The sequence below is a fragment of the Mandrillus leucophaeus genome, unplaced genomic scaffold, assembly GCF_000951045.1.
Source record: "Mandrillus leucophaeus isolate KB7577 unplaced genomic scaffold, Mleu.le_1.0 Scaffold251, whole genome shotgun sequence".
NCBI classification, from domain to species: Eukaryota; Metazoa; Chordata; class Mammalia; order Primates; family Cercopithecidae; genus Mandrillus; species Mandrillus leucophaeus.
The window spans coordinates 1,896,627-1,924,588 of NW_012102599.1; the positions used below are offsets into that span (position 1 = coordinate 1,896,627).

General features: G+C 38.1%; 1 protein-coding gene across 2 annotated transcripts in view; it reads left to right on the forward strand.

The window, feature by feature from the left end:
* Positions 1-20,695, forward strand: part of KLHL5 (kelch-like family member 5) — a 66,702-nt gene extending 46,007 nt beyond the window's left edge. For both annotated transcript variants that reach the window (XM_011983538.1, XM_011983539.1), the window contains 5 exons: positions 2,039-2,263; positions 6,305-6,467; positions 11,676-11,888; positions 13,846-14,017; positions 19,411-20,695. In XM_011983538.1, the coding sequence (XP_011838928.1) occupies positions 2,039-2,263; positions 6,305-6,467; positions 11,676-11,888; positions 13,846-14,017; positions 19,411-19,467 (830 nt within the window). In that variant the 3' untranslated portion in view covers positions 19,468-20,695. The remainder of the gene's footprint in view (positions 1-2,038; positions 2,264-6,304; positions 6,468-11,675; positions 11,889-13,845; positions 14,018-19,410) is intronic.
* The last annotated feature ends 7,267 nt before the right edge of the window (positions 20,696-27,962 follow it).

Genomic DNA, 27,962 nt, shown 5'->3' on the forward strand with positions numbered 1-27,962 from the left:
ATAATATATATTAAATATATATACCTGAGACTATGTTTTAATATTTTTATGTTTCAAATTAGCAAAATAACTTTTAGTTACCAATTCATATGAATATGATACTGCTTAGTAAACTAGATGTAAAAGAAGTAACTTAAAATTCAAAAGAAAAGTATTCTCTAAATATATCTGTGAAGAGAGATGATTAGCTTTTTATTTGTTGGAGGGAATTTTCTAATTTGATTTGATTTATTTGATGGCAGGAATGATATTTTAAGATCAAATTTAGAGTAATTAAATATACTATTACTATGTCTGTTACTATTATAATGTAAGCATATGAGTAAAAAACCTCACTATAGCTAGAAACTATAAAGAAAAAGTACTCAAACATATTTTTGAATAGCTATACTATGTATAAGGGACTCTTATTTGGTGCTGTGAAAAATACAGAGGTGAAGGCCGGGCAAAGTGGATCATGCCTATAATCCCAGCACTTTGGGAGGCCAAGGTGGGAGGATCACTTGAGGCCAGGAGTTTGAGACCAGCCTGGCCAATATAGTGAAACCCTGTCTCTACTAAAAATACAAAATATTAGTTGGGAGTGATTGGTACATATCTCTAATCCCAGTTTGGGAGGCTGAGGTACAAGAATTACTTGAACCTTGGAGGTGGAGGTTGTGGTGAGCCAAGATCATGCCATTGCACTCCAGCCTGGGTGATAGTGATACTCTGTCTCAAAAAAAATATATATATATATATATATATATGCATGCATGCAGAGGTAGAAAAGACTTGCTGTCTATCCCAAATAATTTAGAATTCTGTAGGGTAAATCAAAACTTTAACATGAGAAAATCCATATGTATAACAAAACTATTTCTAAATTTTAGGAAATTATCAATAATACTAGTGCTCTGATGACCAAATTATAACAAATACTTTAGAATAAGTGTTAGTCATGATTATAATTCTGTAAGGTTAGCACTGCTTACTTGATGTGTTAGAAGCTTAGAAGAGAGAGGAGGGTTCTAGTTGAACTCTTCACAATTGGGGGTTAGGTTTATTTTAGAGGGTTTTTTTTTTTTTTTTTAAACATCCACTCATCTTAACTCATAAAGAGAACAAAGGAGTCCTGGAATCTTCCAATTCTTAAAAAAAAAGAAAGGAAAACATAGATGCCTTCAGGCAGCAACTTCCTGAATTCCTTACCCTCATAGTTTCCAAAGTACCTGATCTGTACTTACCCTATCCTTGCTTATTGCAGTAGAATATGTTCCCCTCCTCCTGTGAAAGCCAGCTCTTCTGCCTGTGCCCTGGGTGCTGTGCTTTCCTGCCTCCCCACGAACTATAATGAACATGGTTCATTATGTTCATTCTGATCTCTTTCATCTCCTGTATTTTTAGCTGCTTTCCTCTCAACCAGATCCTTTTCATTCACATTTAAGCAAACTCTTGAGTTTTCAAATTTTAAAAGCAAAACAAAACAAAACTTTCCTCAACTCTTCTAGTAATTTCTACCTCTCCTTACTTTGATAGCCAGACTTCTCAGAAGAATCTTCTATGCTCACTGTCTGTGTTTCCTCACCTCCCAGTCACATCTCAACCACTCAATAAGGAACCTCCCACTAAAGTCATCAATGACCTCCATGTAGCTAAATCCAATAATACTTCTTAGTCTTCATCTTATTTGATCCTTTCAGTGGGATACTGTTAGCAGACCTACTGCTATAAACTTTCTTCCTTTGGCTTCCATGACACTTAACTAAGCCTCTGCTTTTTTTCCCCCCACTTCTGGGTGTTTGTTTCTCACCCTCCTTTGACAGATAATCCTTGTCCATTTGACCTTTTCTTACTGGGGCCTGTGTGTGCCCTGGAGAATAGTAAGAGTCGAGGACACAGAGTTAGGCAGAGGCTAGATCATGCAGGACCTTCATGAAATATAATAAAATTATTATTCTCAATGCTAATACGATTATATTTTTGTATCTGTAATTTCACAAAATTACCAATTATGGTATAATTTTTATTTATATAACTTCTGTATATTACTATGAAGGAGCAACAAGCATTGAAAAATATGATCTCCGTACAAATATGTGGACTCCAGTAGCAAATATGAATGGGAGGAGGCTACAGTTCGGTGTTGCAGTGCTAGATGACAAACTGTATGTGGTTGGAGGAAGAGATGGACTGAAGACTTTGAATACTGTAGAGTGCTACAACCCCAAAACAAAAACTTGGAGTGTGATGCCACCTATGTCCACACACAGACATGGCCTTGGTAAGTATAACCGTGCAGATTCACTCAAAATATCACGTAGCTCCCACAGCACGTTTACATTCTGTACCAGGCAGAAGACTGGTGTGGCAGCCACTGCATCAGCAGCAGTCACCAAGCATTCCTCACATGCTGCAATAAAGAACTTGACAGGTCATCATAAAAGATGAGGCCGGATGCAGTGGCTCACGCCTGTAATCCCGGCAATTTGGGAGGCCAAAGCAGGAGGATTGCTTGAGCCCTAGGAGTTCAAGACCATCCTGGGCAACTTAGGAAAAAACAGTCTCTACAAAAAATTTAAAAATTAGCTGGGAAAAAAAATTTTTAATTAAAAAATTAGGTGGCTTGGGCCTGTAGTCCCAGCTACTCAGGAGGCTGAGGAGGGAGAATCATTTAAGCCTGGGAGGTCAAGGCTTCAGTGAGCTGTGATCTTGCCACTGCACTCCAGCCTGGGCAACAGATCTATCTCAAAAAAACAAAAAAAAAAAAACAAAAAAAGATCAATACCAGTGAAGGTATGGTTGAGTTTAGATAGTATGGTTTATACAATACTCAGTTTATTAATACTGACCACCAGAGTAGAGGCTTCCGCTAAATAACAGTAGACAGTAATGAAAACTCTCTAGGGATGAAGATTGAAATGGGTATGGTGGTGGGTACAGTAAAAGGTCAAAGAGACATAGATTTCCACTAGTTGTAATTAGTTCTCAATGCAAGGTCATCTTAAGTTTGAAGTTTGATAAGGAAATAAAACCAGAGGGTTAAGGCAAAGACAGAGAGAAGGAGCTTAAAATTAACTATATGAAATTTAACAAAGTAAACTTGTAAAACATGACTCTTGAGTCCATAAAATCAACTATTATATAGGCACAGACTGGGAAAATGTGAGTTGAGCATGAATGAGACTTAGAAATTTGGGTTGACCATAAAATCCAGGGTAGAGTGAGTCAACTGCGTGCTTCCCCTCCCCTACAATGGGGAAGAAAATGTAATTCTAACACAGGCTAAATCCTTATGGATATAGTACATAGAATGTGATTGCTCATAGTCCAGTTATTCTGTGCAAATGACACTGTGCATTGAATACTGTCAGTGGTTCTAGGTGCCATACAGAAGACTTTACTGAACTGCAGCAAGTTGAAAGGAAAATGATCACATGGCTCAAAACTGTCTTCTTTAAGCCCTAATTTAAAAGTTTTGTGTCATTCAACACAGCAATGTTCTTACTAAATTACCTTGTAATTAAATAACTGTTACAAATTTGAACTTAGAAAATGAACTTTTTTTTTTTTTGAGACAGAGACTCGTTCTGTTGCCAGGCTGAAGTGCAGTGGCGCAATTTCGGCTCACTGCAACTTCCGCCTCCCGGGTTCAAGTGATTCCCCTGCCTCAGCCTCCCTAGTAGTTGGGACTACAGGCGCTTGCCACCATGCCCAGCTCATTTTTGTGTTTCCACCAGTAGAGACGGGTTTCACCATGTTGGCCAGGATCGTCTCAATCTCTTGACCTCTTAATCCACCCACCTCAGCCTCCCAAAGTGCTGGGATTACAGGCGTGAGCCACCACACCTGGCCTAAAATAATCTTTTATTTAAGAAACATTCCTTTTATCTCTTCATATGTGGGAATTTTATGGACATTTCATTCAAAAAAGGAGTTCTGCTAATTTTTTTTTTTTTTTTTTTTTTGAGACAGATTCTTGCTCAGTAACCTAGGCTGGAATGCAGTGGTACATTTTTGGCTCACTGCAACCTCTTCCTCCTGGGCTTAAGCAGTCCTCCCACCTCAGCGTGTCTAGTAGCTGGAACTACAGGCATGCACCATCACACCTGGCTAATTTTTGTATTTTTGGTGGAGACAGGGTTTCACCATGTTGCCCAGGCTGGTCTGGAACTCCTGGGCTCAAGCAGTCTGCCTGCCTCAGCCTCTGAAAGTGCTAGAATTACACTTGTGAGCTACCACACCAGGCTTAAAATTTCTTTTCAAAGCCATTTTTTAATGGGTTGAATTAGGTGAACCCCTTAAGTTTTCTGCCCCCTTTGACATATTACGCATTACATATACATGTATATATGTAAAATTAGAGAGATATACATATATCATAAACAAGTATATACAGTATGTGTATATATTATACATGTATATTTTGATATATTTTTGTTTATACATAAATATATACACATATAACATGTGTATATGCACGTATAAGCATATAAATAACAAGTATGCATATTTATATACACATATATGTGTGTATATATGTGTACACACACACACATATAAAATCTCCAAAAGCTAGTACTGGTGGGGTACAATATGTAATAAATGAGTGGAATAATACGTTGATTTGGGTCATGCATGAATGATGAGTATTTTTCTTATCTGGCTGTGATTTCACAAATTAAAATATATCTGTAATACAGGGGTTCTTTTGGCCCCCAAGTGAGACATTTTATCTCACCTGGCCATGATCATGTCACACCTCTTCTCAAATCCCCCTACCTTAAAGCCATCTCAAAGCCATCACGGAGACCGTTCATCTCATTCAGAATAAAATCCAAAGTCCTTACAAGAGATAAGATCAGAGTCCTTATCTGCAGTCTCTGCCCTGCATGCTCTGGCTCTACACTCTCCCTCATCTCTTATATTTTCCCCCTCACTCACCCTGCCTAGCCAGACTGGCCACCTTGTTGTCCCTCAGACACAGTGAGCATACCTCAGGACCTTTGCACTGCCATTTCCTCTACCTCACCTTCTCTTCCCCTAGCTATCTCCCAATCTGGTTTCCCAACTTCATTCACATTCCTGCTTAAATGTTACCTTACCAGAAAGGTCTCCCCTGACCCTCTCTATCCTTTTACTCTGCACCACTTTTTAAATTAGCAATGGTTATTAACTAAAATATATTTTATGTCTGTTTCCTGACTATAAGATTTATGAGGGCACAGCCCTTACCTGTTATATTCTGTTGAATGCCTGGTACTTAGTAGACATGCAGAAGATATTTGTTGAATAAATTAACAAATGAATCTAGCTCAGCTCCCTGCTGATGAATCATACCAATAGATTATGGTATCGAATCTAACTATAGTAAAATCTCATGAATTTGAATTAATAGGGGAGAAGGTATAAAAATACTTTTCCAAATATATCTTAAATCCAAATTATTGAAAAATGTTTTAAATAGTAGCAGTGTATGCATCTGGTGCAATTTTAAAATAATTTTACACTGTTGTACCTAAAAATATTGCCTGTAAAATTTTTAATTTTTTTTAGAGACAGGGTCTCACTCTCATCCAGGCTGGAGGTGTGATCATAGCTCAGTGCATCCTGAAACTCCTGAGTTCAGGGGATCTTTCACCTTAGCTGGGACTATAGGTAATGCCACCATGCCTGGCTAATTTTAACAAAAAAATTTCATAGAGATGGCAGCCTTCCTGTGTTGCCCAGGCTAATCTCACAGAGATCCTTCCACCTTGGCCTCTCAGAGCTCTGGGATTACAGGCTTGAGCCACCTCGCCCACCCTTTAGAACTTTTTTTTTTGAGACAGAGTCTCACTCTGTTGCCCAGGCTGGAGTGCAGTGGCGTGATCTTGGCTTACTGCAACCTCCGCCCCCAGGGCTCAATCAATCCTCCTGCCTCAGCCTCCCAAGTAGCTGGGATTACAGGCACCTGCCACCACGCCCAGCTAATATTTGTATTTTTAGTAGAAAAGGGATTTCGCCATATTGGCCAGGCCTGTCTCGAACTTCCCGACCTCAAGTGATCCTCCCACCTTGGACTCCCAAACCACTGAGATTACAGGCATGAGTCACCACGCCCAGCCAGTCTCTAGAACGTTTAAGACCAGAACTCCCATGCTATTTCAACTCCCCACCCACCCACCCACCGACCTACTAAGAACACTGAGGACACATGTCTACATTATAAATGTTTACTCAGTTCCATTTGTATGTTTAAGGCTTATTGTACTTATACTTCAATTAAAATGTGATTTTTAAGACAGCGGCCAATCTGAAGTCGTTGTTTCCTGTCTCCTCATAGGTGTGGCTGTACTAGAAGGTCCCATGTATGCTGTAGGAGGACATGATGGCTGGAGCTATCTGAACACGGTGGAAAGATGGGACCCTCAGGCTCGCCAGTGGAATTTTGTTGCCACTATGTCTACCCCCAGGAGTACAGTAGGTGTGGCAGTACTAAGTGGAAAGTAAGGAAGTACCTAAAGTTCTATTTAAAATGCAGTACACCAAATTTATTAAGCTATATCATTTCTAATTTAAAGATATACATAAATACAGTGATTTGAAGAGACTTTTAAGACAGTGTCTTCTATAATAGTTGTAAATATAAACAGTTGATTGTTAAGCTAGGCTTTCATTTTAATATGCAGATACTGTACATTTCTAGTTATTTTGAGTGAAGACATTTTATATTAACATTCAATATTAATAAGTTGTACTGTAAAAATCTGGTATATCTATATTAAAATATTTTATTTAATATACTTTAAAAGTATATTACCTGTATTATGTTTAAAAGCATGTATGGTCTTTTAAAAGTAGTGTAGTCTCTCTCAGTGTTTCTCTAAAAATTCCTTCCATCTTTTCTACTGATTTATCCTGACTTTCACCTCTTTCTTATCTTGACTTTCACCTCTTTCTTATCTTGGAAAACTGGTGAAAACTAGCATGGATTTATAAAGAGGTGCTCTCTTGCTTCTTGTCTGCTCTGAATAAATAAATATAGGTAGAGCCATCACTAATAGCTCTCTTACTCGGAAAGTAAATGTGTGTCTTTTTTCAGTCCTTTCTTCTTCCATAAAATGAAGCCGTCTGTGGTTGTTAAAGAAAAGTTATTTGTGGGGTACCTTTTGCTCATTTAGAATGCTTTATCATTGTTTCCAGAAAAATAAATGAATCAAGGTTAAAATAGAATTAAAATTATTTATAGAATTTTGTTATTGATTATTATAAGAAAAATGAAAAATTAGTGAAATGTTTTTTATTTTAGGACCTAAGATCTTGTTTCTTCAGGACCCATCAGTTATGTTCTACTTTTTGGTACTTTTTTTTAAGGACTATTACATGTGATAAGATGGATAAATGGAAATCACTTTTTAGATGTTTTTGATCTCCATGCCCCTGCTCTCATTTATTTTAGCTAAAGAAATCACTTCAAAATTCATCACTACATATCTTTCTAAACTCTTTGATAAGAGTCAGCCATTAAATAATCTAGTAAATACAGAGAAAAAGAAAATGAAACAGTATCTTCTCGGCTTTGACCCTTTGGTTTAAACCTTTGGGATTGATTCATTGGATTAATTTTTGTTCAGCAGCATACTTCTTAGCCCTTATTTCTAATAGAGGACAAAACAATAATTGCCTTCTCTGAAACCTGATTTCCGGACCTACAGTAGCTTAGCTTTCTAGGCATAGAAACATCTTACTTTCTTACCTTTTCTTGCCCTCTAATGAGAAATATTTCAATCCTTAACCCACCTAAAGTACAGTTAATTGAATATAATTCAGAGACAACCTAATTAATCATATCAGAAGCTAAAGCTCTCTAATCTACTAACTATTAAGAAATTTGATTTTGAAAGTATAGTATATCTAAAGAATCTGGAATAAGTAGAAAATATGCGGTTGGTTGAAAAAAACTAACGATGCATCTTATCATTGCTTTGTGGTTTAGAACAAATCATTTCTCTGTGCCTCAATTTTTTTATTCTGTAAAATGAAGAGCTTTGATTTTTGTGGTTTTTGTTATTTTAACTTATTTATTTATTTATTTTGAGAGAGAGTCTCACTTTGTCGCCCAGGCTGGAGTACAGTGACACGATCTCAGCATACTACAGCCTCCTCTACCTCCCAGGTTCAAGCGATTCTCCTGCCTCAGCCTCCCAAGTAGCTAGGACTACAGGTGTGCACCACCACATCCAGCTAATTTTTGTATTTTTGGTAGAGACAGGGTTTTGCCATGTTGACCAGGCTGGTCTCAAACTCCTGACCTCAGGTGATCCACCCACCTTGGCCTCCCAAAGTGCTGGGATTACAGGCATGAGCCACTGCGCCTGGCCTATTTTAACTTATTTATAATTTCTTTTTCTTTTCTTTTTTTTTTTGGTGGGGGTTGGTGGGGGAGTAGACAGAGTCTCGCTCTATCTCCCAGGCTAGAGGGCAGTGGGCAATCTCAGCTCCTCCTGGGTTCCAGTGATTCTCCTGCCTCAGCCTCCCAAGTATCTGGGATTATAGGTACCCGCCACCATGCCCAGCTAATTTTTGTATTCTTGACAGGGTTTCACCATGTCAGTCAGGCTGGTCTCGAACTCCTGACCTCAAGTGATCAGCCCACCTTGGCCTCCCAAATCTTAAAATTTTCCTACCGTGTTTGACAGAAAGAAACCTTATTTAGACTTCCAGTTGCTCAGGCTACCTTTAAGGCACTGGCTGGCAAATATTTTTAGCAGTTAAATCTCTCTTTCAAATGAAATCTTAAAAATACCTCAATATTTAAAAGGCAAATGGAAGTTCAAGTTTATTTTAAGCTTACTTAAAATGTATCACAAGTTCAAGCTTATATTTACTTATTATAAAAATCTGTGAAGAAGAGTAAGTGCTGAAGAACAGAAGAATAAATTTTAAAGAGCACTCAGCTTATTTCTGTGTCTTGTCTTGATTGTCTAATATGAGGAAAATCTTGATTCACAGATAAGAGGCTGAAATGGTAACAGTTATTTTAACTACTAGAGTAATTTAATTGGAATTTCAGGAAATTCTTCAGTTCAATTGCCCAAACAGTTTGAAAGTAGTAATAAATCTTTTTTCTAAGTTGAATCTCAAACAGTATCTGCCAACTACTTGCATTCCTTTTACTTTTGAGACAGGGTCTAGCTCTGTTGCCCAGGCTGGAGTGCAGTGACACGATCACAGCTCACTGCAGCCTCAACCTCCCTCCCAGGCTCAAGCTATTCTCACACCTCAGCCTCCTGAGTAGCTGGGACTACAGGCATGCACCACCATGCCTGGCTAATTTTTAAAAAATGATTTTTTGTAGAGATGGGATCTCACTGTGCTGCCCGGGTTGGTCTCAAATACCTGGGCCCAAGTAATTCTTCCCATCTTGGCCTCCCAATGTGCTGGGATTACAGGTGTGAGCCACCATGCCCAGCCTACTTGCATTCTTGATCATAATTTTAAAAGTCAGGCAAGACCTAAATCTTATTATTAAGTATATATAGGTAGTACAATACTTTCACAAGTTGACATAATATTTCTCTTTTTATTATAATAGACACTATCATGGGGAAGAGAGATGAGTTCTGAGTCTTACATGACATTTAATTGAGCAAGGTGATATTTTTGAAAATTAAAAATAATTTTTAAAATTTGAAATTCAAATGAACCATTTTTTAGACTCCCTCAATTTCTTCATAGAATCCTATTCTTAGAACACAGTTTGAAAATCATTGCTTGAGATAATGATTATTTAGGAAGTGTTACCAATTGATTTTAACCCTTAATATTAGCTGAATATAAACATTGTTTGTACACTTAAGATCTCCTGTAAGTGCTATTTTCTACAAGAACACAGAGACAATTAATTTTTCTCTGTAAATGTTTACACCATGATTATCATGTACTAGGCAGTGTTCAAACTACTTTAAATTTAATTATCAAGAATCCTATGAGGCAGGGTTTATAGATGATGAAATTTAGATGGAGGTTAAATAACTTGTCCATAGTCACAACTAGTAAGTGGTAGAACCAGAATTGTCTGGTTCCAGAGTTCATGCTCTTAATCATTGTACTGTACCATTCTTTACAATTAAGACCCACGAGTCCACTGTTCAAGAGGGTAAGAGGCTTTAAAGCCTATTGTGTGTGGGTATGTGTGGGTGTGCACACACATATGCATGTGTGAATTATTTTAAATTACTGATCCTCCCTAATTGTTGAAGGCTTCTTATGTTCTGTGATCCATATTTAGATAACTCTTCTACCAAGTATTAGTTGAAGATAAGAATAATATTAAGAACTAGAACATAAACAAGTTACTAATAGATAAAAGTTTGTAACAGGTAAAAGAAGTTTTAAGATAAATTTTAATAGATGTTTCAAATAAATTTCAATTTCCATACTATTAATATAGTTTAAATTTAGAACAAGATATTGCTACAACCATATGTTGCTGTTTAAGATATGGTCATCTTATTATTTAAGAAACAGTTTCAGTGACATAGTGGCATACCTTAATTAGGAAATCTGTGGTTAAATATGTAGATTTACCTAAATATAAATACCTAGAGTTTTAATTGGCAGAAATTTGGGATAATTAAAATATTATTTCTTGAGAAATGATAAAAACAGTTAAGTATTAACTAACATTTGTAAATTCAAAATGTATAATGTTTTTGATGAGCAACAAAGTAAATTTACTCCTTTAAAAAACTAGTAGAAAAAATGTTTATAGAGAGCTTCCCAAATGAATAGTAAATACAAGAAGATTTTTGCTTAACAAGAAATACTGTGTTCAAATATTTAAAATATTTTACAAACGTTTTAGGTTCAGAGTAAAAGACTATTTCAAATTAGTGCAGTGTATTGATTGATAATGAATTTAAATTGATCTACTAGGTAACATTTAGGTCGTTCACGTGATAACCTATATCCTTTTCTGCAGTAATTTAAATTAATGAAGGATCATTGTTCATATGTAACAAATGTTACTTTTTATGCCATTGTTTCAAGCTATATTTTTATTCTCCTATTTCACTATTACAAGTACATTCTACATGACTGTGTTGACTGTCCAACTGTTTGTTCATTAATAAAACTATGTGTCCCGATTCTGCTTCTTACTGGGTGACCCTGTGCACGTCTCTTACTCTCCGTGAACCCTTGTTTCTTTACCTGTGAAACAGGGATTCAAACAGTTTCTTATATCACTGTGATGATTAAATTAGTACATATAAAGTCCCTAACCTATGGTAGGTGCTCAGAGAAGGTTAGTTTCCTTCCTTGATAATAAAGTCTTAACTATTAAAAAAAAATAAGCCATGGTATATTTATACACCATATTTTGTCTATTCTAAGACACACATTTTAACACCTCCAGAATTTCAGTGCATATTACAATCAATGGCGACTTGTCAAAGAGATGGCAGTGGTGAAATAGTTGTCAGTGCCTTCATGTGCAGTTTGTTTTCCTTTTCATGTTTATACAGAGTGATATAAGATACTTACATGTGTCATTTCAAACATAGCATATCTTCTTTAATGACACACACATTGACAGTGTGTTTTATAACTGATGGCACCTTAAATTCAATGAAATAACATAAGAAGAGCCACTTTGTTCTAAGCATAATGGCACAATGTCTTATTTATCATTTCATTTATTCTTTTTACAGACTTTATGCAGTTGGTGGTCGTGATGGAAGCTCTTGTCTCAAATCAGTAGAATGTTTTGATCCTCATACTAATAAGTGGACACTGTGTGCACAGATGTCAAAAAGGAGAGGTGGCGTAGGAGTGACGACCTGGAACGGACTGCTGTATGCTATAGGGGGGCACGACGCTCCCGCATCCAACATGACTTCCAGACTCTCAGACTGTGTGGAGAGGTAATTTTCTGCAAAGAAAAACTAGGAACAAGAAAAAAATATATATAAGTCTCTGATACTTATGTCTATTTGGAGAACATGTTGGAGAACTGGAAGGGAAAGTCAGCATTCAAAAATGCAAAGCAGCTTCACTTTATAACAGCCTGCTCTCACAGGAACTGATACTTCCAGAAAAATAAGTTTGTGTTGAGCATGCACTACACGCAAGGCAATTTTACTTTATATGGGATATTGGACCTAATAAGAAGAGGAGCTTGATGAATTTTATGCAGAATGACTTAAGGGCTGTAGGCTAAATAAAAAGCGAAAAGATAGGGACATTTCTGTGTGTTTTGATATAAAATAAAAAACTAATAATAAGGCTTACAAACTTAAGTCATCTCAACTGGCCTGGCAAAACTCAAGTGTGGTGCCAGGTAGAGAGCCGAAGAGCAGTGGGAGATTTGGATGGTAGGTCAGGTTCCCATTTCTTACGTTTAGTCTAGTACAAGGAATAGCGAGAATTGAATGGATTTAGGCGGTACAATCAATAGGAGTTTGTCTGAACACTCCAAAGCAGAAAGAAATACTGTTCATACAGGAAACTGAAAGGTAGCCATTGTGTCTGGAGAGCCAAGAGTGATGGGGAGGGAATGGCAGGAAAGGAGGCAGAGTGGGCAGGGTGGGTGCAGATCATCTAGACTCCTTGAGGCATTGTTAAGGGTTTTGGATTATAAAGAAAAATAGGAAGTTAATGAGCGCCCATGTGTGACAGAGAGTGTGTGTGTGTTTGTGTGTGTGTATGTCTGTTGGACGTGATCAGATTTTTTTTAAAGATTAGTTTGATTTATTTAAGTTGTACATGACCAAGTGACCATAAGAAGGATAAAAAATAAAGTCAAAGTTTGTTGATGATAATGAGCACTCTCTTAGTCTGTTTCCCATTGCTCTAACAGAATACCCAGGACTGAGTAATTTATAAAGAAAAGAGGTTTCTTTAGCCCACAGTTCTTCAGGCTGGGAAGTTCAAGATTGGGAGGCTGCATCTGATAGGTTCTGGTGAGGGCCTTGTGCTGTGTGATAACATGTTGGAGAATTGGAAGAGAAAGTCGGCATTCAAAAATGCAAAGCAACTTCACTTTGTAACAACCTGCTCTTACAGGAACTAATGCATTCACACAAGAACTAACCAAGGAGAAAAACATTAATCCATCTTATCAACCTAATCACCTCTTAAAGGCCCCACCTCCCAACACTATTACATTGGCAATTAAATATCAACATGAGTTTTGGGGAGGATGAACCACATCCAAACGATAACAAATGCTTTCTGTATTGGTGTTGTTTGAGAAAGCGGGAAAGTTACAACTGCATTTCACTTATATTGGGGGGAAAACAATTCAGACCTATGCTCGTTTCGTGTTGTAATCCAGGAAAGGAATGTGGAAGTGTTTATATACTTTGCCCCATGAATTATGGGCTTGCTGTTGTACTACACTCAGTGGAAAGCTGTTCATTGATACAACAGATTTAGGAGCAATATCAGTCATCCTAGCATGATGTATCTGCTCTTAGCTATACAACTGTGGGCAATTCTAGTTAAGATACCTCATGAAAGGAGCAAGAAAGCCCAAAACTGGACAGCTACAATGATTGAGGCTGTGAGCCCTCTTACATAGAGCTTAATGCATTGATTTCCCCAAATTTTCAGTAGGTAATCTAAGGTCTGAAAGCAGTTTTCAGTACTGACCCTAGCTCCTTTTAAGTGTTATACATCTGTTAAGTGGATCTGTTAATATAATACTGTAAGTTAAAGTTGTCAAAAAAATATTGGTATTTTTCTCAAAAATATGTTCAAATGTATTTGATTTACATAGTACATAATAAGTCAGAAGATAGATAGACTTGAAGAACAAAACTGTTTTTACATAAATATTTTAAGAATAATGTCAGCTCTGGTTCTGAAATTTTCTTTCAGATATGATCCCAAAACAGACATGTGGACTGCAGTAGCATCCATGAGCATCAGCAGAGATGCAGTGGGGGTCTGTTTACTTGGCGATAAGTTATATGCTGTTGGGGGGTATGATGGACAAGCATACCTTAATACCGTGGAAGCTTATGATCCCCAGACAAATGAGTGGACCCAGGTACAGCACTTCATGTTTCATTATTACACTGACTCTCTTTATTAAAACAATTCTTATGGTAAATCAGATCCCCTCAATCTTGTCCAATACTGAAATATATGGCATAAATATGACAATCACCTCTTGATTAAAGATGAGAAAAAGAGGCAATGTTTAATTTTATCACATAATTAAAATCCAGAATTACCTTTGAGATGTAAGTTAATACTCAGAGAAATTATAATTATCTGCTACCACTTGCATGATGAGGTGTTCTAACCTGATTAAAGCCGATAGGACTACAGGCAGGCTGTAACAATGGGAGGGGAGACTGGAAAATAAAAACAAGGATAGTAGTCAGAAAACTATGAACAACTTGCCCATGCATGAGCAGTGATTTTTAAATACTCAACCCATTGATATTTGGGAGCAGATTAAAGTCCTGATAACCTAATGAAGATGGCAACCCTAAATTACACTAAGAAAGAAACCTGATCTGGCAATCTTACTAACAGAAAGAATTTCACCCTTGTGTATTTCTGGGAGGGTCTAGCACTTCTAAGAATGATCTTTTGAGATCTTTGCTTCCGTCATCACCAAGAACAGAATCAGGAATTTGTGCTTATGACACCGAATTCAGTACTTGGTATGTAAAAGACAATAAATGTTTAGCTGAGCCAAGATTGTATTGTATACAAGGAGCAATGGTAAGTATTGTCAAGAAAACAAAGTTTCTGTGAAGCCCCACGGTCATGTAACCTAAGGTCTTGGGTAGGTAAGATCTACATGTGCAAGGGGAGAATGCACCACACAAGGCAGTGGGTATTTAGTGTCCCGTGGTACAGGCGCCAAGTGATACAGGAGATAAGAGAAAAAAGAAAGTGGTTATGGGGAAAGCTTTAGTGAGAAAGAAGTGGGATTTAAACTAAGCCTTAGTGAATTGATCCAATTCAAAAGGATTGGAAAGAAGAAACTGTGAGAAAATGTGAAAGAAATGTCACCAAAGCAGAATTACGTAAGACATATTGAAGTATGACTGGTTATAAGGATCTATGCTTGAGAGGAGGAGGAGTGCTTACTGGAGAGGAAGATTGGGGTCAGAATGGAGATCTGTGAGACCAAGGTGGGAGGATCACTTGAGGCCAGGAATTCCAAACCAGCATGGGTGACAAAGTGAGATGCTATCTCTACAAAAATTTGTGGGTTTTTTGTCTTGTTTTGTTTGGTTTTTCAGATGGAGTCTTGCTCTTGTCGCCCAGGCTGGAGTGTAATGGCACGATCTCAGCTCACTGTAACCTCCACCTCCCGTGTTCAAGTGATTCTCCTGCCTCAGCCTCCCGAGTAGCTGGGATTATAGGTGCCCACCACCACACCCGGCTAATTTTTGTATTTTTAGTAGAGACAGGGTTTTGTCATGTTGGCCAGGCTGGTCTCAAACTCCTGACCTCGTGATCCACCTGCTTCGGCCTCTCAAAGTGCTGGGATTACAGGCATGAGCCACCATGCCCAGCCCAAAAAATTTTGAAAAATTAGCAAGGTGTGGTGGCACGTACCTGTAGTCCCATCTACCTTGGGAGGCTGAGGCGGAGGATCGCATGAGCCCAGGAGTTGAGGCTGAAGTGAACCATGATCATGACGCTGCACTCCAGCCTGGACAACAGAGCAAGACTCTGTCTCTTAAAAATAAATAATCATTTAATAATAATTTTTTTTAAAGAATGGGGATGTGTGAAGGCCAAGCTAAAGAGTTTGTTAACAAGAAGCCAGCAGAAACTTTCAACCAAGTGAATGATGCAGTTGGGGTCACGTAGGTTGGGTTAGGGGCAGGGGAAGTGAGGGCTGGATAAAAGGAAAAATATTTAGAGGATTGCTTCAGTTGCAAGGCTTGAAGCATTCAATGTAGATGGATTCAAGAGATATTGCCAAGTCTTGTTGATCTTTCTTTATATACACACACTTGCTGGGTTGAATTGGGAGGTGTGGTCTCTGAAGAAAACAGAAAAGGAATGAGGAGAGAAGTTCTCAGAAGACAATGGAATAGAGCATCTAAAGGGAGGAGTAGGAGTTTCAACAGTATAAGAAAGAATGAAGATTTGTCATTTGTAAAGTTATGGGATTCTCTGAGAATCTGATAGAAGCAGAAGCCAGTACACAGTTTCAAAGTAAACAGAAGAGGCCAGGCACACAGTGGCTCACACCTGTAATCCCAACACCTTGGGAGGCCGAGGTGGGCGGATCTTTTGAGGCCCGGAGTTCAAGACCAGCCTGGCCGACATGGTGAAACCCCGTCTCTACTAAAAATACAAAAATTAGTGCTCCTGTAGTCCCAGCTGAGGCACAAGGCTGAGGCACAAGAATCAGTTGAACTCAGGAGGTGGAGGTTGCAGTGAGCCAAGATCATGCCACTGTACTCCAGCCTGGGTGACAGAGCGAGACTCTGTCTAAAAAAAAAAAAAAAAAAAAGTAAACAGAAGAATAGGGTGTAGGAGCTAGAGAGGCATGCAGTTTTTAAATGATGATGATAGAAAGTGAATATTTATTCAGCACATCTTACAGACCAGGCTCTGTTCTAAGCACTGTAAAGAATTTAATCTTCAACAACCCTATAAGGTTGGGTTCTGGTATTTTCCCACTGTACAGGATGAGGAATATGACACAAAGGTTAAACAGCTAACCCAAGGCCACATAGCAAATAAATGGTAGAGTTAGAATTTGAGCCAAGGATTTTTTTTTCCACAATAGAGATGACAAGAAGGTAGAGAAAGATTCTAGATACTAGAAAGAAAGAAAGCAAAACTTGAAGGGCACCTTTCTGAGAAAAGGGCAGGAAACAGAACTAGGAGCAAAGACTGGGGGGCAGGCGCAGTGGCTCATGCCTGTAATCCCAGGACTTTAGGAGGCCAAGGCGGGTGGGTCACCTGAGGTCAGGAGTTCAAGACCAGCTTGGCCAACATAGTGAAACCCCATCTCTGCTAAAAATACAAAAATTAGCTGGGTGTGGTGATGTGCACCTGTAATCCCAGCTTCTTGGGAGGCTGAGGCAGGAGAATCGCTTGAACCTGGGAGGTGGAAGTTGCAGTAAGCCAAGATCACACCATTGCACTCCAGCCTGGGCGACGAGAGCAAAAACTCCCTTGCAAAAAAAAAAAGCAGACTGGTCACCCTCAGACTAGAAGAAAGATCTTACCCTCCAAGCTTGGGAAAAGATAAGAATTTGAGTGTAGTGGGAAGAAAAAGATAGATAAAAAGGACTTAGATTGTGTGGGCTTTATTCTGTTTCTTAAGTGAGATCACTTGATGGAGGGAGGAAGGGATAAGATTGAGAGCTACAAGATTTCATTGGAAATTAGATGATTACCTAGTATCAGCTTCCCACTATGGCAAAAACAGTTGTGAATGACACCCAAGGAGCTCAAAAAGATAAGAATCTTTTTCTGACATGTATTTAAGCCCTAAGTCCAGTTATATATATGATTTAAGCCCTATCAGCCAGTTATTTGAGACTTGTTATTATTTATAATTAATACTTTATGCTAAATAATCCCATATCAAAATTTATCATCAGTGTCCACATAGTTATTTTTCTTGTAAGCCACCTCTATTACTATGTTAAAACACCTAAAAATGTGAACTCATTTTCATAGTATCTGAAAAATGTAAGTTTTCAGGCATGGTGGCTCACCCCTGTAATCCCAGCACTTTGGGAGGCCGAAGCGGACGGTTTGCCTGAGCTCAGGAGTTTGAGACCAGCCTGGGCAACATAGTAAAACCCTGTCTCTACTAAAATACAAAAAATTAGCCAGGTATGGTGGCGTGTGCCAGTAGTCTCAGCTACTCAGGAGGCTGCGGGACGAGAATTGCTTGAACCCGGGAGGTGGAGGTTGCAGTGAGCTGAGATGGCACCATTGCACTCCAGCCTGGATGACAGAGCAAGACTCCGTCTCAAAAACAAGCCAAATAAACAAAAAAATTTTGAAGTTTTCCTTTCAGTGTTCTGACAGATGGACATTTGTATAGGCAATAAAACAAGATAACAAAGTCCTAAGCCACTACCCCCTCACTACCAGCCTTACCTCAAAGCAAGAGGTGATTGTATTGTATTGATTGATTGTATTGATTGATTGATTGATTGTGATTGTATTGTATACAAATTCTCTAAGCTACACTTTCTAGCTGGTTGTCATGACAGTGTCATCTATTCACAGTGTAGAGACTAAATGTCTTGGGTGATTTGAGAAGAGCTACTAATTATAAACTGACATTTTGATATAAATGAATTTTGAGGTCAGTTTGATAATGCTATAAATAGATATGGTTTTAAAATAGGTTATTTGATTGTTCCAAGAGACTTACAGTGATCAAAACAACTGATTCAGATGGAGAACTGCCAAGTATTCTCTTATAACTGAAATCTGACCTGTTCTTAAAATCTACTCATTGGTCTGTGGGGTCAAACTGATTAGGAAGTCATTTTGGCATTTGACAAAAATACTTTAGTATATACCCTAACATATATAAGTACAAAGCAAACCTTCCTAGTACTTTTCATTACTCACCCCCCCAATCCATGTTAACATTTTAACTCTCCTGGGTCAAATGCATAGATTCTTACTGCGTTCAGAGTAATTCTTCAAAAACTATTTTTGTTCACACTTTTATTTCCACTATAAATTACCCAGTGTCTAGAGTTCCTATTGTTTAAAAAAGAGGTGAAAGATTTAAGAATTGTTCTTTATCCATAAATTTAGATTGTATTCCTTCCTAGCAACCCTCCCCCGACTTCTCTCTCACTGTAACAGAGCTCATTCACTGAGTTTGTTTCCACTTCTAGGGGAGTTGGATGGGTAGCATTTATTATTTATTTAGTCTGCTAAAAAGTAGTAGAATGGGTTTAGACTTTTCAGCCGTGCACATAGAAGGTAGTCAAAAAATGTGAGGTTACGAGTTCTTCTAGAATAAGCAGATCCCCAGGCATTCAGAGTATTTTGTGTGCTATCTCTGAGATAGCATGGCTGTTAGAGGACCTCTCTAGATAAAACTTGATCTTTCCTCCATATTGGTCACAGTGTTACTGTAAGTGTTCAGCATTTCTTCATATCCATACTGTGCATCATTTTGGCTAAAATAGAGTGTTTCATGTAGATTAATTCTTGAGCTGTTTTTAAAAATCACCTTTAAAGAAGAGTGAATGCTACACAATCATGATATACCCAGAACAACTTAGTCTGTGAAGCTTTGCCATGGAGAGTGGTTCTTGGGAAGAGGACCAGGCCAGAAACAGCACTGATACAGCAGGGGCCAGGGCGGCAACCCTTTGCCAACAAGTACAGGCTGCTTCAATATTTCACCAACTGGTATAGTAGAGTCAACATTTTAACCTACAAATCCAATACATATCTCTTTTTCTTTTTCAGGTTGCTCCACTTTGCCTAGGAAGAGCTGGAGCTTGTGTTGTGACTGTAAAATTATAATTTAGTGCTCTGTTTTCTACATGAAGACACCGTCTTCCTTTATTAATTTAGTATAATTATTCTATCAATGGATACATTTTTAGTAAACGTGCATTGTCACAATCCTGGGCACAAAGTGCCTGATCTCAAAGTGAAGATAGTAAAACAAAGGAGGAAGCAGTGGATGGACCAGGATTAATTCCTTTCATTTCTTAGTAAATTAAAACATGCAGCTGGTGGATTGTGAACACACATTCCTGATGTAATATGTGAGGACAAATGCACTGCCCTGGAACATAACCCAGTGCTAACTGGGGGTTTCACTTAATTCAGTCAAGCACATCTTACTCACATCCAGATTTATTTTCCTACAGTGCAGACACACCAGATGAAACTTTAAAATGCTACTTTTTGTAAGCTTATCATACATGAGTTGCAGTAATTTGTTTGCTTGTTTAACCACAACCACTATTTTAATGATACACTAAAGATAACACTATTTAGTTTTTTCAGAAACATCTGCATTATATGTGTGTTGGTTGTGGATTTTGTTTCTAAAATTGGCTTAGTCCAATAAATAAAGAAAAGCATTAAGGACTTAAAGCAACAATAACCAAATAAAAACTTGATAGGATCTTTGAAGTCTATTTAAATATTCATTCCATTACATCTAGACTCACCAAGAACTACATGTTATGATGTTAAGTGGAAGTTGAAACATGATGTTTTGCATTAAATTTAAGATATGCAAATTTATGTAGAGAAAATAAATGTTATATACCCTATAATGTTCTTTCACCTAATTAGTATTTAATTATATGGATTTGTTTTATATTATAAAAGATGCTTTGATTTTGTCTTTTGATATTGACAAAATTGTTTGGATATCCTTATGTTCTCAAGTCCGTATCTGCCTCCCCTGCCTTATTTCTTATATTTTGCCACAGTTAACCCATTGTGCTTCTTTGTAATCAAAGTTTGTGGGGGAATGGGCTTATTGAATGTCTAAAAACTAAGTTTAAAGTGTTTGTTACCCTAAGTTTTTTACATTTGTAAACTCTAATTACATATGTGAATGTTATTACTCTCAGTGAATTGTTATTGTTTGCAAAAATGCACTGGGCAGTAGCATTTTGTGATAAATCCTACAAGATATAAGTCATTGAGATGTCTAAGATGCTTTTTATTTTAACCCCAATTAGTAACCACCTTATGGAAAATAATATTTGCTAATATTGTTTATTGTGAACTAAGAATCAAAGTTTTTGTATGCATCAATGCACTTAATCCTCACAACAACCTTATGAGGTAGTTCTATTACCTTTTTATAGCTAAGGAGATTGGGGTACAGAGAAGTTAGCCCCAAGGTTATATACCACAAGTAAGTGGCAGAGCAGGGATTCATACAAAGGCCATCTCACTCAGCAGTCTTCACTCTTACTATTCCTACCACTAGGGAGAAAAAGAAAGATTTCGGCTGGACGCAGTGGCTAACGCCTGTAATCCCAGCACTTTGGGAGGCCGAGGCAGGTGGATCATGAAGTCAGGAGATCGAGACCGTCCTGGCCAACACGGTGAAACCCTGTCTCTACTTAAAAAAAAAAAAAAAAAAAAAAAAAAAAACATGAACCCGGGAGGCGGAGCTTGTGATGAGCCGAGACCCCGAGACCGCGCCACTGCACTCCATCCAGCCTGGGCAACAGAGCAAGACTCCGTCTCAAAAAAAAAAAAAAAAATTTCATTTTATGTGAGGAATTATTTATTTTAATTGTTTAAATCTCTTATGGAATTTTACAGATTTTGCTTTAGAAAAGTAGATGCAATATAATATATTTCAAGTTTTATACATATTAGATGAATTGCATGGTATTTCAGGCAACTTAACTATAAACAAATTTATTCATAAAAACAAGCATTGTTGCCAACAATTTAGATGACCTAGATTAAAAAACACACGAATTGACAAAACAGGCTCAAAAGGAAATAAAAATTCCGAACAGCCCTATAACAAGTAGAGAGATTGAACTACTACTCAAAAATCTCCCAGCAAAGAAAGTCCAGGACTAAATGAGTTTACTGGCAAACTATGCCAAACATATGAAGAAGAATTAACACTAATCCTTCTCGAACTCTTCCAAACAATGGAATAGAAAGGAGCACCCTGTGACCCATTCTCCAAGGCCAGCATTACCTTAACACCAAAGCCAAAGACCTCACAGGGAAACTACAGACCAATATCCCTCATGAATATAGATGCAAAAAAACTTCAAAATACTAGCAGGCCAAATCTAGTAGCTTATTAAAATGATCATACAGCATGACCAAGCAAGATTTATCAAAGAAGTGCAGGGAACATGGTTCCACACACAAATGTCAATCGATGTAATATACCATATTAATAGAATGAAGGGAAAAAACAGCATAATCACCTCAATTGATAAGAAAAAGCATCTGACAAAATCCAACACTCTTTCATGGTAAAAACACTCTGCAAACTAGGAAGAAAAGGGAACTTTCTTAATCTGATAAAGACATTCATAAAAACCCACAGCTAACAACATAATAGCAAAACATTGAAAATTTTTCCCCTAATATCATGAAAATTCCTGGTTTCCCCACTGCTATTCAGCATTATACTAGAAGGTCTAGCCAGAGCAATTAGGCAAGAAAAAGAAATAAAATGAATCCCAAATAGGAAGAAGTAAAACTACATTTGCAGAAAATATGGTCCTATGTACTAAAAATCCTAAAGAATCCACACAATGATTCCAGCTGATTTTAAAAATTCAGCAATGTTGCAGGTTGCAAGATCAACACACAAAAGTCTAAGAAAAACCTGAGAGAAAATTAAAACCATTTATAATAACATGAAAAAGAATAAAATACGAATAAATTTGACCAAGAAAGTGCAAGACTTGGGACACTGAAAAGTACAAAACGTTGCTGAAAGAAATTAAAGACCTAAATAAATGGAAGATATCTGTGCTGGCAGGTTGGAAGACTCAACATTGTTAAGATGGCATTACTCCCAAAATTAGTCTATAGATTTAATAAAATCCCCATTAAAATTCCAGTGACCCTTTTACAGAAACAGAAAAGCTGACCCTAAAATTTTTACAGGATTGCAAGTTACTGAAGGCACTCAAGTTTGTTCAAAACAATCTTGAACAAGAATAAAGGTGAAGGACTCGCGTTTTCCAGTTTCAAAATTTACTGCAAAGCTACTTCAATCAAAACAGTGTTGTGCTGGTATAAAAATATATAAAGCAATAGAGTAGAATGGAAAGTCCAGAAATAAATTACGTCAATACACTATGGTCAATTGATTTTTTTGACAAGGGTTCCAAGACCACTCAATGAAGAAAGAACAGTGTCTTCAACTAATAGTGCTAAGACAAGTGAATATTCACATGCAAAAGAATGAAGTTGTACCCGTACTTCATACCATATATAAAAATTAATTCAAAATAGATCAAAGACCTAAATGTAAGAGCTAAAACCATAAAACTTTGAGAAGAAAATATAGGAATAAGTCTTCATGACCTTGGATTTGGCCATGATTTCTTAGATATGGCACGAAAAGCACAAGCAACAACAGCAAAAAAAAAAAAAAAAAAAAAATTGGGCTTTGTCAAAATTAAAAGCTTCTATATATTAAGGGACACTATGAAGAAAGTGAAAAGACAACCCACAGAATGGGAAAAAAATCTTTGTAAATCTTAAATATCTGCTAAGGAACTAGTATCTAGAATATATAAGGAACTCCTATGCTCAACAAAAAGACAACCCAATTTTAAAGGGGCAAAGAACTTAAATAGACATTTCTCTAATGAAGATATACAAATTGCCGACAAGCACATGGAAAGATGCTTAATGTCATCAGTCATTATGCAGATCAACACCACAGGAAGATACCACTTCACACCTATTAGAGTGACGATAACTTTTAAAAAAGAAAATAGACCTAGGATCTAAACCTATAGGTAAAAAATAAATAATAGAGAAAATAAGGGTTAGAGAGGATGTGGAGAAATTGAAAACCTTCATTCATTATTGGTGGGAATGTTAAATGGTGTAGCCACTGTGGAAAACAGTTTGGCAGTTCCTCAATAAGTTAAAGAATTACCATATGACCCAGCAAGTCCAGTCCTGGACATATACTGAAAAGAACTGAAACAGGTGTTCAAGCAAAAACTTTCACACAAACATGCTTCGCAGCACTAGTCACAGTAGCCAAAAAAGTGGAAACAACCCAAATGGCCATCATCTGATGAATGAATAAACAAACTGTGGTATCTACACATGGCACAATAGAATATTGAGCCATAAAGAGAAATGAGGTACTGATACATGCTAAAACATGGATGAGCCTTGAGCACATTTTGCCAAGTGAAAGAAGGCAGACACAAAAGGCAATGTATCACGTGAGTGCATTTATATGAATATCCAAAATAGGCAAATCCATGGAGACAGAAAGCAGATAAATGGTTGCAAGAGGCTGAGAGAAAGGAGGAGTGGGGAGTGATTGCTAAAAAGGAGTTTCCGTCTAGGGTGATGAAAACGTTCTGGAATTACTTATTGGGGATGATTGCACAACATGGTGAAGGTACTCAATGTCACTAATGGTAAATTTCACATACGCTTTACCATAATGTTTTAAAAGCTTTATTAGCTACATTATGTTATGATACTTAAATGTCACAATAATAGCATTCTGTACGCCTCACTAGGATCAAAACACTGGATTTACATACATCCGGAAGAGAATGTTTTCAATGTAATTTGCTAATAAATTAATTTCTAAAAATCTGACAGAAAGACTCTTAAATCTTAATTTCAACCTAAGAAGGGAGTGAGAAACACTGAGAGCCATGAGGGGAGAGTTAACAGGAACTCCCCCCCATCTGGTACATGGCAGACATTCCACAAATGTTTTCTAAAAGTTTAAATAGATATCTTTTCATGAACTCTGTAATATTTGGAATTGTTAATAAGTCTTACTCAAAAACAAATATTCAATAAAATGGTATTTAATTTTACTGTGACTAGATAAATTTTCATGTAATTTTTTTATTTTTTAACTGGAGTAAAACAAAATCAAATGCCATGAAAAATTATAGGCTACTTACGGCATTTTCATCATTCTGAGTCTTAAAGAACTTGTAAGAACACACCACCTCTCCCATCACAGCCTTTGTCCTCATTCCTAAGGCATAGGAGAGTATCATGTTTATTTTGTATCTTCTCCTGGGGCTGAACAACGAGCAAGCCTCTTGAAGAAACGCCGTATTGACTGATGTGGGTATTGGCATCATCGCTACACTTCACTGCCACCCTCATTTCCCCCTAGTCCTGGGTAATTATTTGGGCTAACGAGGTACAATTTAGAGAGCAAACCCAGGGAAGCTCGGGAAGCAAATCTAGTGCCCTGGATCTTTGCCCAGGCTCAAGCTGGTTCCATTTCACTATATTTCTTTGTGGATAATAAACAATTATGTTTAATTGAGGTATTTTCACATAGTTTTGAGGACAGCAAAAATCACCTGGTGGCCATCAAGCAGACCATCCAGAGGCAAAACTCCTTATCTGAGGAAGTCAGAAGTCATTAGACTGCCCTATTATCTAAAGCCAGCATCTGGTACTAGGCTTTGTTACCAAAAATGTATTTAATATAAGTAATTAGAACTTTTTATACATCTCCAGAATGAATGTGTGTGAAAAGTTACTGTGCAACCCTTGCTAACATCAAGGCACCAAAATGTCTACAAATGTAATCATTTACCATGGCCTGTGTAACAAATGTGGTCAAAATTACCCTTAAGGTCCATAAATACCTTGTTATTAGTCCATTTTCACACTGCTATAAAGAACTCACACCTGCAATCCTGGCACTTTGGGAGGCTGAGGCGGGGGGATTGCTTGAGCTCAGGAGTTCGAGACCAGCCTGGGCAACATCTTGACACCCCTGTCTGTACTAAAAATACTAAAATTAGCTGGGAATAGTCCCAGCCACTTGGGAGGCTGAAGTGGGAGGATCATTTCAGCCCAGGAGACGGAGGTTGCAGTGAGCTGACATTGCACCACTGCATTCCAGCCTTGGTGACAGACACCTTGTGTCAAAAAAAAAAAAAATAGTTCAACTTAAAGGAGTACTGATTTTCAGGGAGACGTTCACCTTCAGGGAAAAAAAGGAGAAACAAAAAGGATGTAGAGTGAATTTAGGGGTTGATTGGTTGATTTTGTTTTGAGACAGGGTCTTGCTCTGTCTCCCAGACTGGAGTGTAATGGCCTGATCATAGCTCACTACGTCCACAACTTCCTGGGCTTAGGCAGCCACCCCAGCCTCAGCCTCAGCCTGTCAGCAGCTGGGACTAGAGGCATGCACCACCACGTTTGGCTAGTTTTTTTTCTGTTTTTATTTTTTGTAGAGACAGGATCTCACATTGTTGCCCAGGCTGGTTTCAGACTCCTGGGGTCAAGCAATCTTCCCGCCTCCTCTTTCCAAAGTGCTGGGATTGTAGGCCTGAGTCACCACACTGACCTGGCGCAAATTTTGTGGAAGGAAAGAGGTCCCAGCTTAGTGGTAGCTGGAGTGATGAGGTTAGGGAGAAGCTGTCACTCAGAGCCATCTCTGCAGTGACAAGAATAACTGTGTTGTATGAGAACTTCAGAGAAGAAAAATGTTGGGTAATAAGTTTGGCAAAAGCTGACCTACTTATTTCTGATTCCGTATCAGAAACTCAGTAGCAAAGCAGCAGAGAAGGACTGGGAGAGTGAGTTAATCCAATAGAGAATCCCTTTACCTCAGAAACTTGCTGATCTAACGCATTGAGCAAAACAGTAGGGAGACTGAGATCCTATACAGTAATAGATGATAAAACAAAGGAGGGGAGAGAATGGTAGTTCCTTAAGGCCACATACGGGGGTATATTGAAGCACTTACCTTTTTATCTATTGTTACACCTTCACATAATCCGCTTCCACTAATTATTCATTGAATATAAATAGGAAATATATGTGGTCTTTGAGATAAACCATCTCCAAGGAATTGGAGTGTGCATTTATAGTATCACAGATTCTGAAACACAGAACAGAAAGAATCCTTGCGGCTTCCTTGTTCACATGTTGGTGGGGGTGGCCTAGGAGAGTGGACTAGGGTGGAAAACCTGGGCATGGAAGAGGGAAAGCCGGGATACCTTCAGAAAGTAGTGAGCGGCCCAGGCTGACTGCAGCATGGAACATGTGCAGAGGGATGGAGGGAACTGTCCGCCAATTTACTGTTTTTAAAATTAATTTTATCGTTAAAGTTTGTAATTCATTGTTTCAAATTTAAAATGCCAGCCATTCAGTGCTGGGATAAAGACTGCTAGCAGAATAAATAAAATAATAATAAAACTAATTTTTAAAATGCCAGTCATGCCTTCTGTCTGTACCTGACTAATATTATGGATGCTAGATGCAGTGGCTCACGCCTGTAATCCCAGCACTTTGGGAGGCCACGGCAGGAGGATCACTTGAGGCCAGGAGTTCGAGACCAGCCTGGAAACACAGGGAGACCCCCGTCTCTACAAATAATTTTTTAAAAAATTAGCCAGGCGTGATGGTGTGCACCTGTGGTCCCAGCTACTCAGGAGGCAGAGACAGGAGGACTGCCTGAGCCTGAGAAGTCAAGGCTGCAGTGAGCTGTGATCAGCCTGGGTGACACGAGTGAGACCTTGCCTCAAAAAAATAAAAAGTAAAATAAAATATATGGAGACATAGCAGCTGGTCATAAAACTGCAAGAGATGCCATCAGCAAGCAGGCCCCCATTCACTCAGTCTACCTGCTCCTCCCTCCCGACCTTGTTTAAGTAGCCATACGGACTGCTTCCAGCTAAAATACATTAATACATTAACTAAGCAGTCTATTTTCTCTTCTCCCAGCAATATTACAACATATTTTCTTAAAAAAAAAATTACAACTTTTTTTTTTTTTTTGAGACGGAGTCTCGCACTGTCGTCCAGGCTGGAGTGCAATGGCGCGATCTCAGCTCACTGCAAGCTCTGCCTCCCGGGTTCAAGTGATTCTCCTGCCTCAGCCTCCTGAGTAGCTGGGATTACAGGTATGCGCCACTACATCCAGCTAATTTTTTTGCATTTTCAGTAAAGACAGGGTTTCACCATTGTTGGTCAGGCTGGTCTCAAACTCCTGACCTTGTGATCTGCCCGCCTTGGCCTCCCAAAGTGCTGGGATTACAGGCGTAAGCCACTGTGCCTGGCCTCAATTTTTATTTTAGAGTTAGGGGGATACAAGTGTAGGTTTATTACATGGGTATATTGTGTGATGCTGAGGTTTGGGGTACGGATGATCCTGTCACTTAGGTGGTGAGCACAGTACCCAATAGGTAGTTTTTCAGCCCACAGTCCCTACCTACCTCCCTTCCCTCTCTGGGAGTCCCCAGTGTCTATTGTTCCATCTTTATGTCCTTTATAACAGATTTTCAAATGCTATTGATATTTTACTCAATATTTGGGTT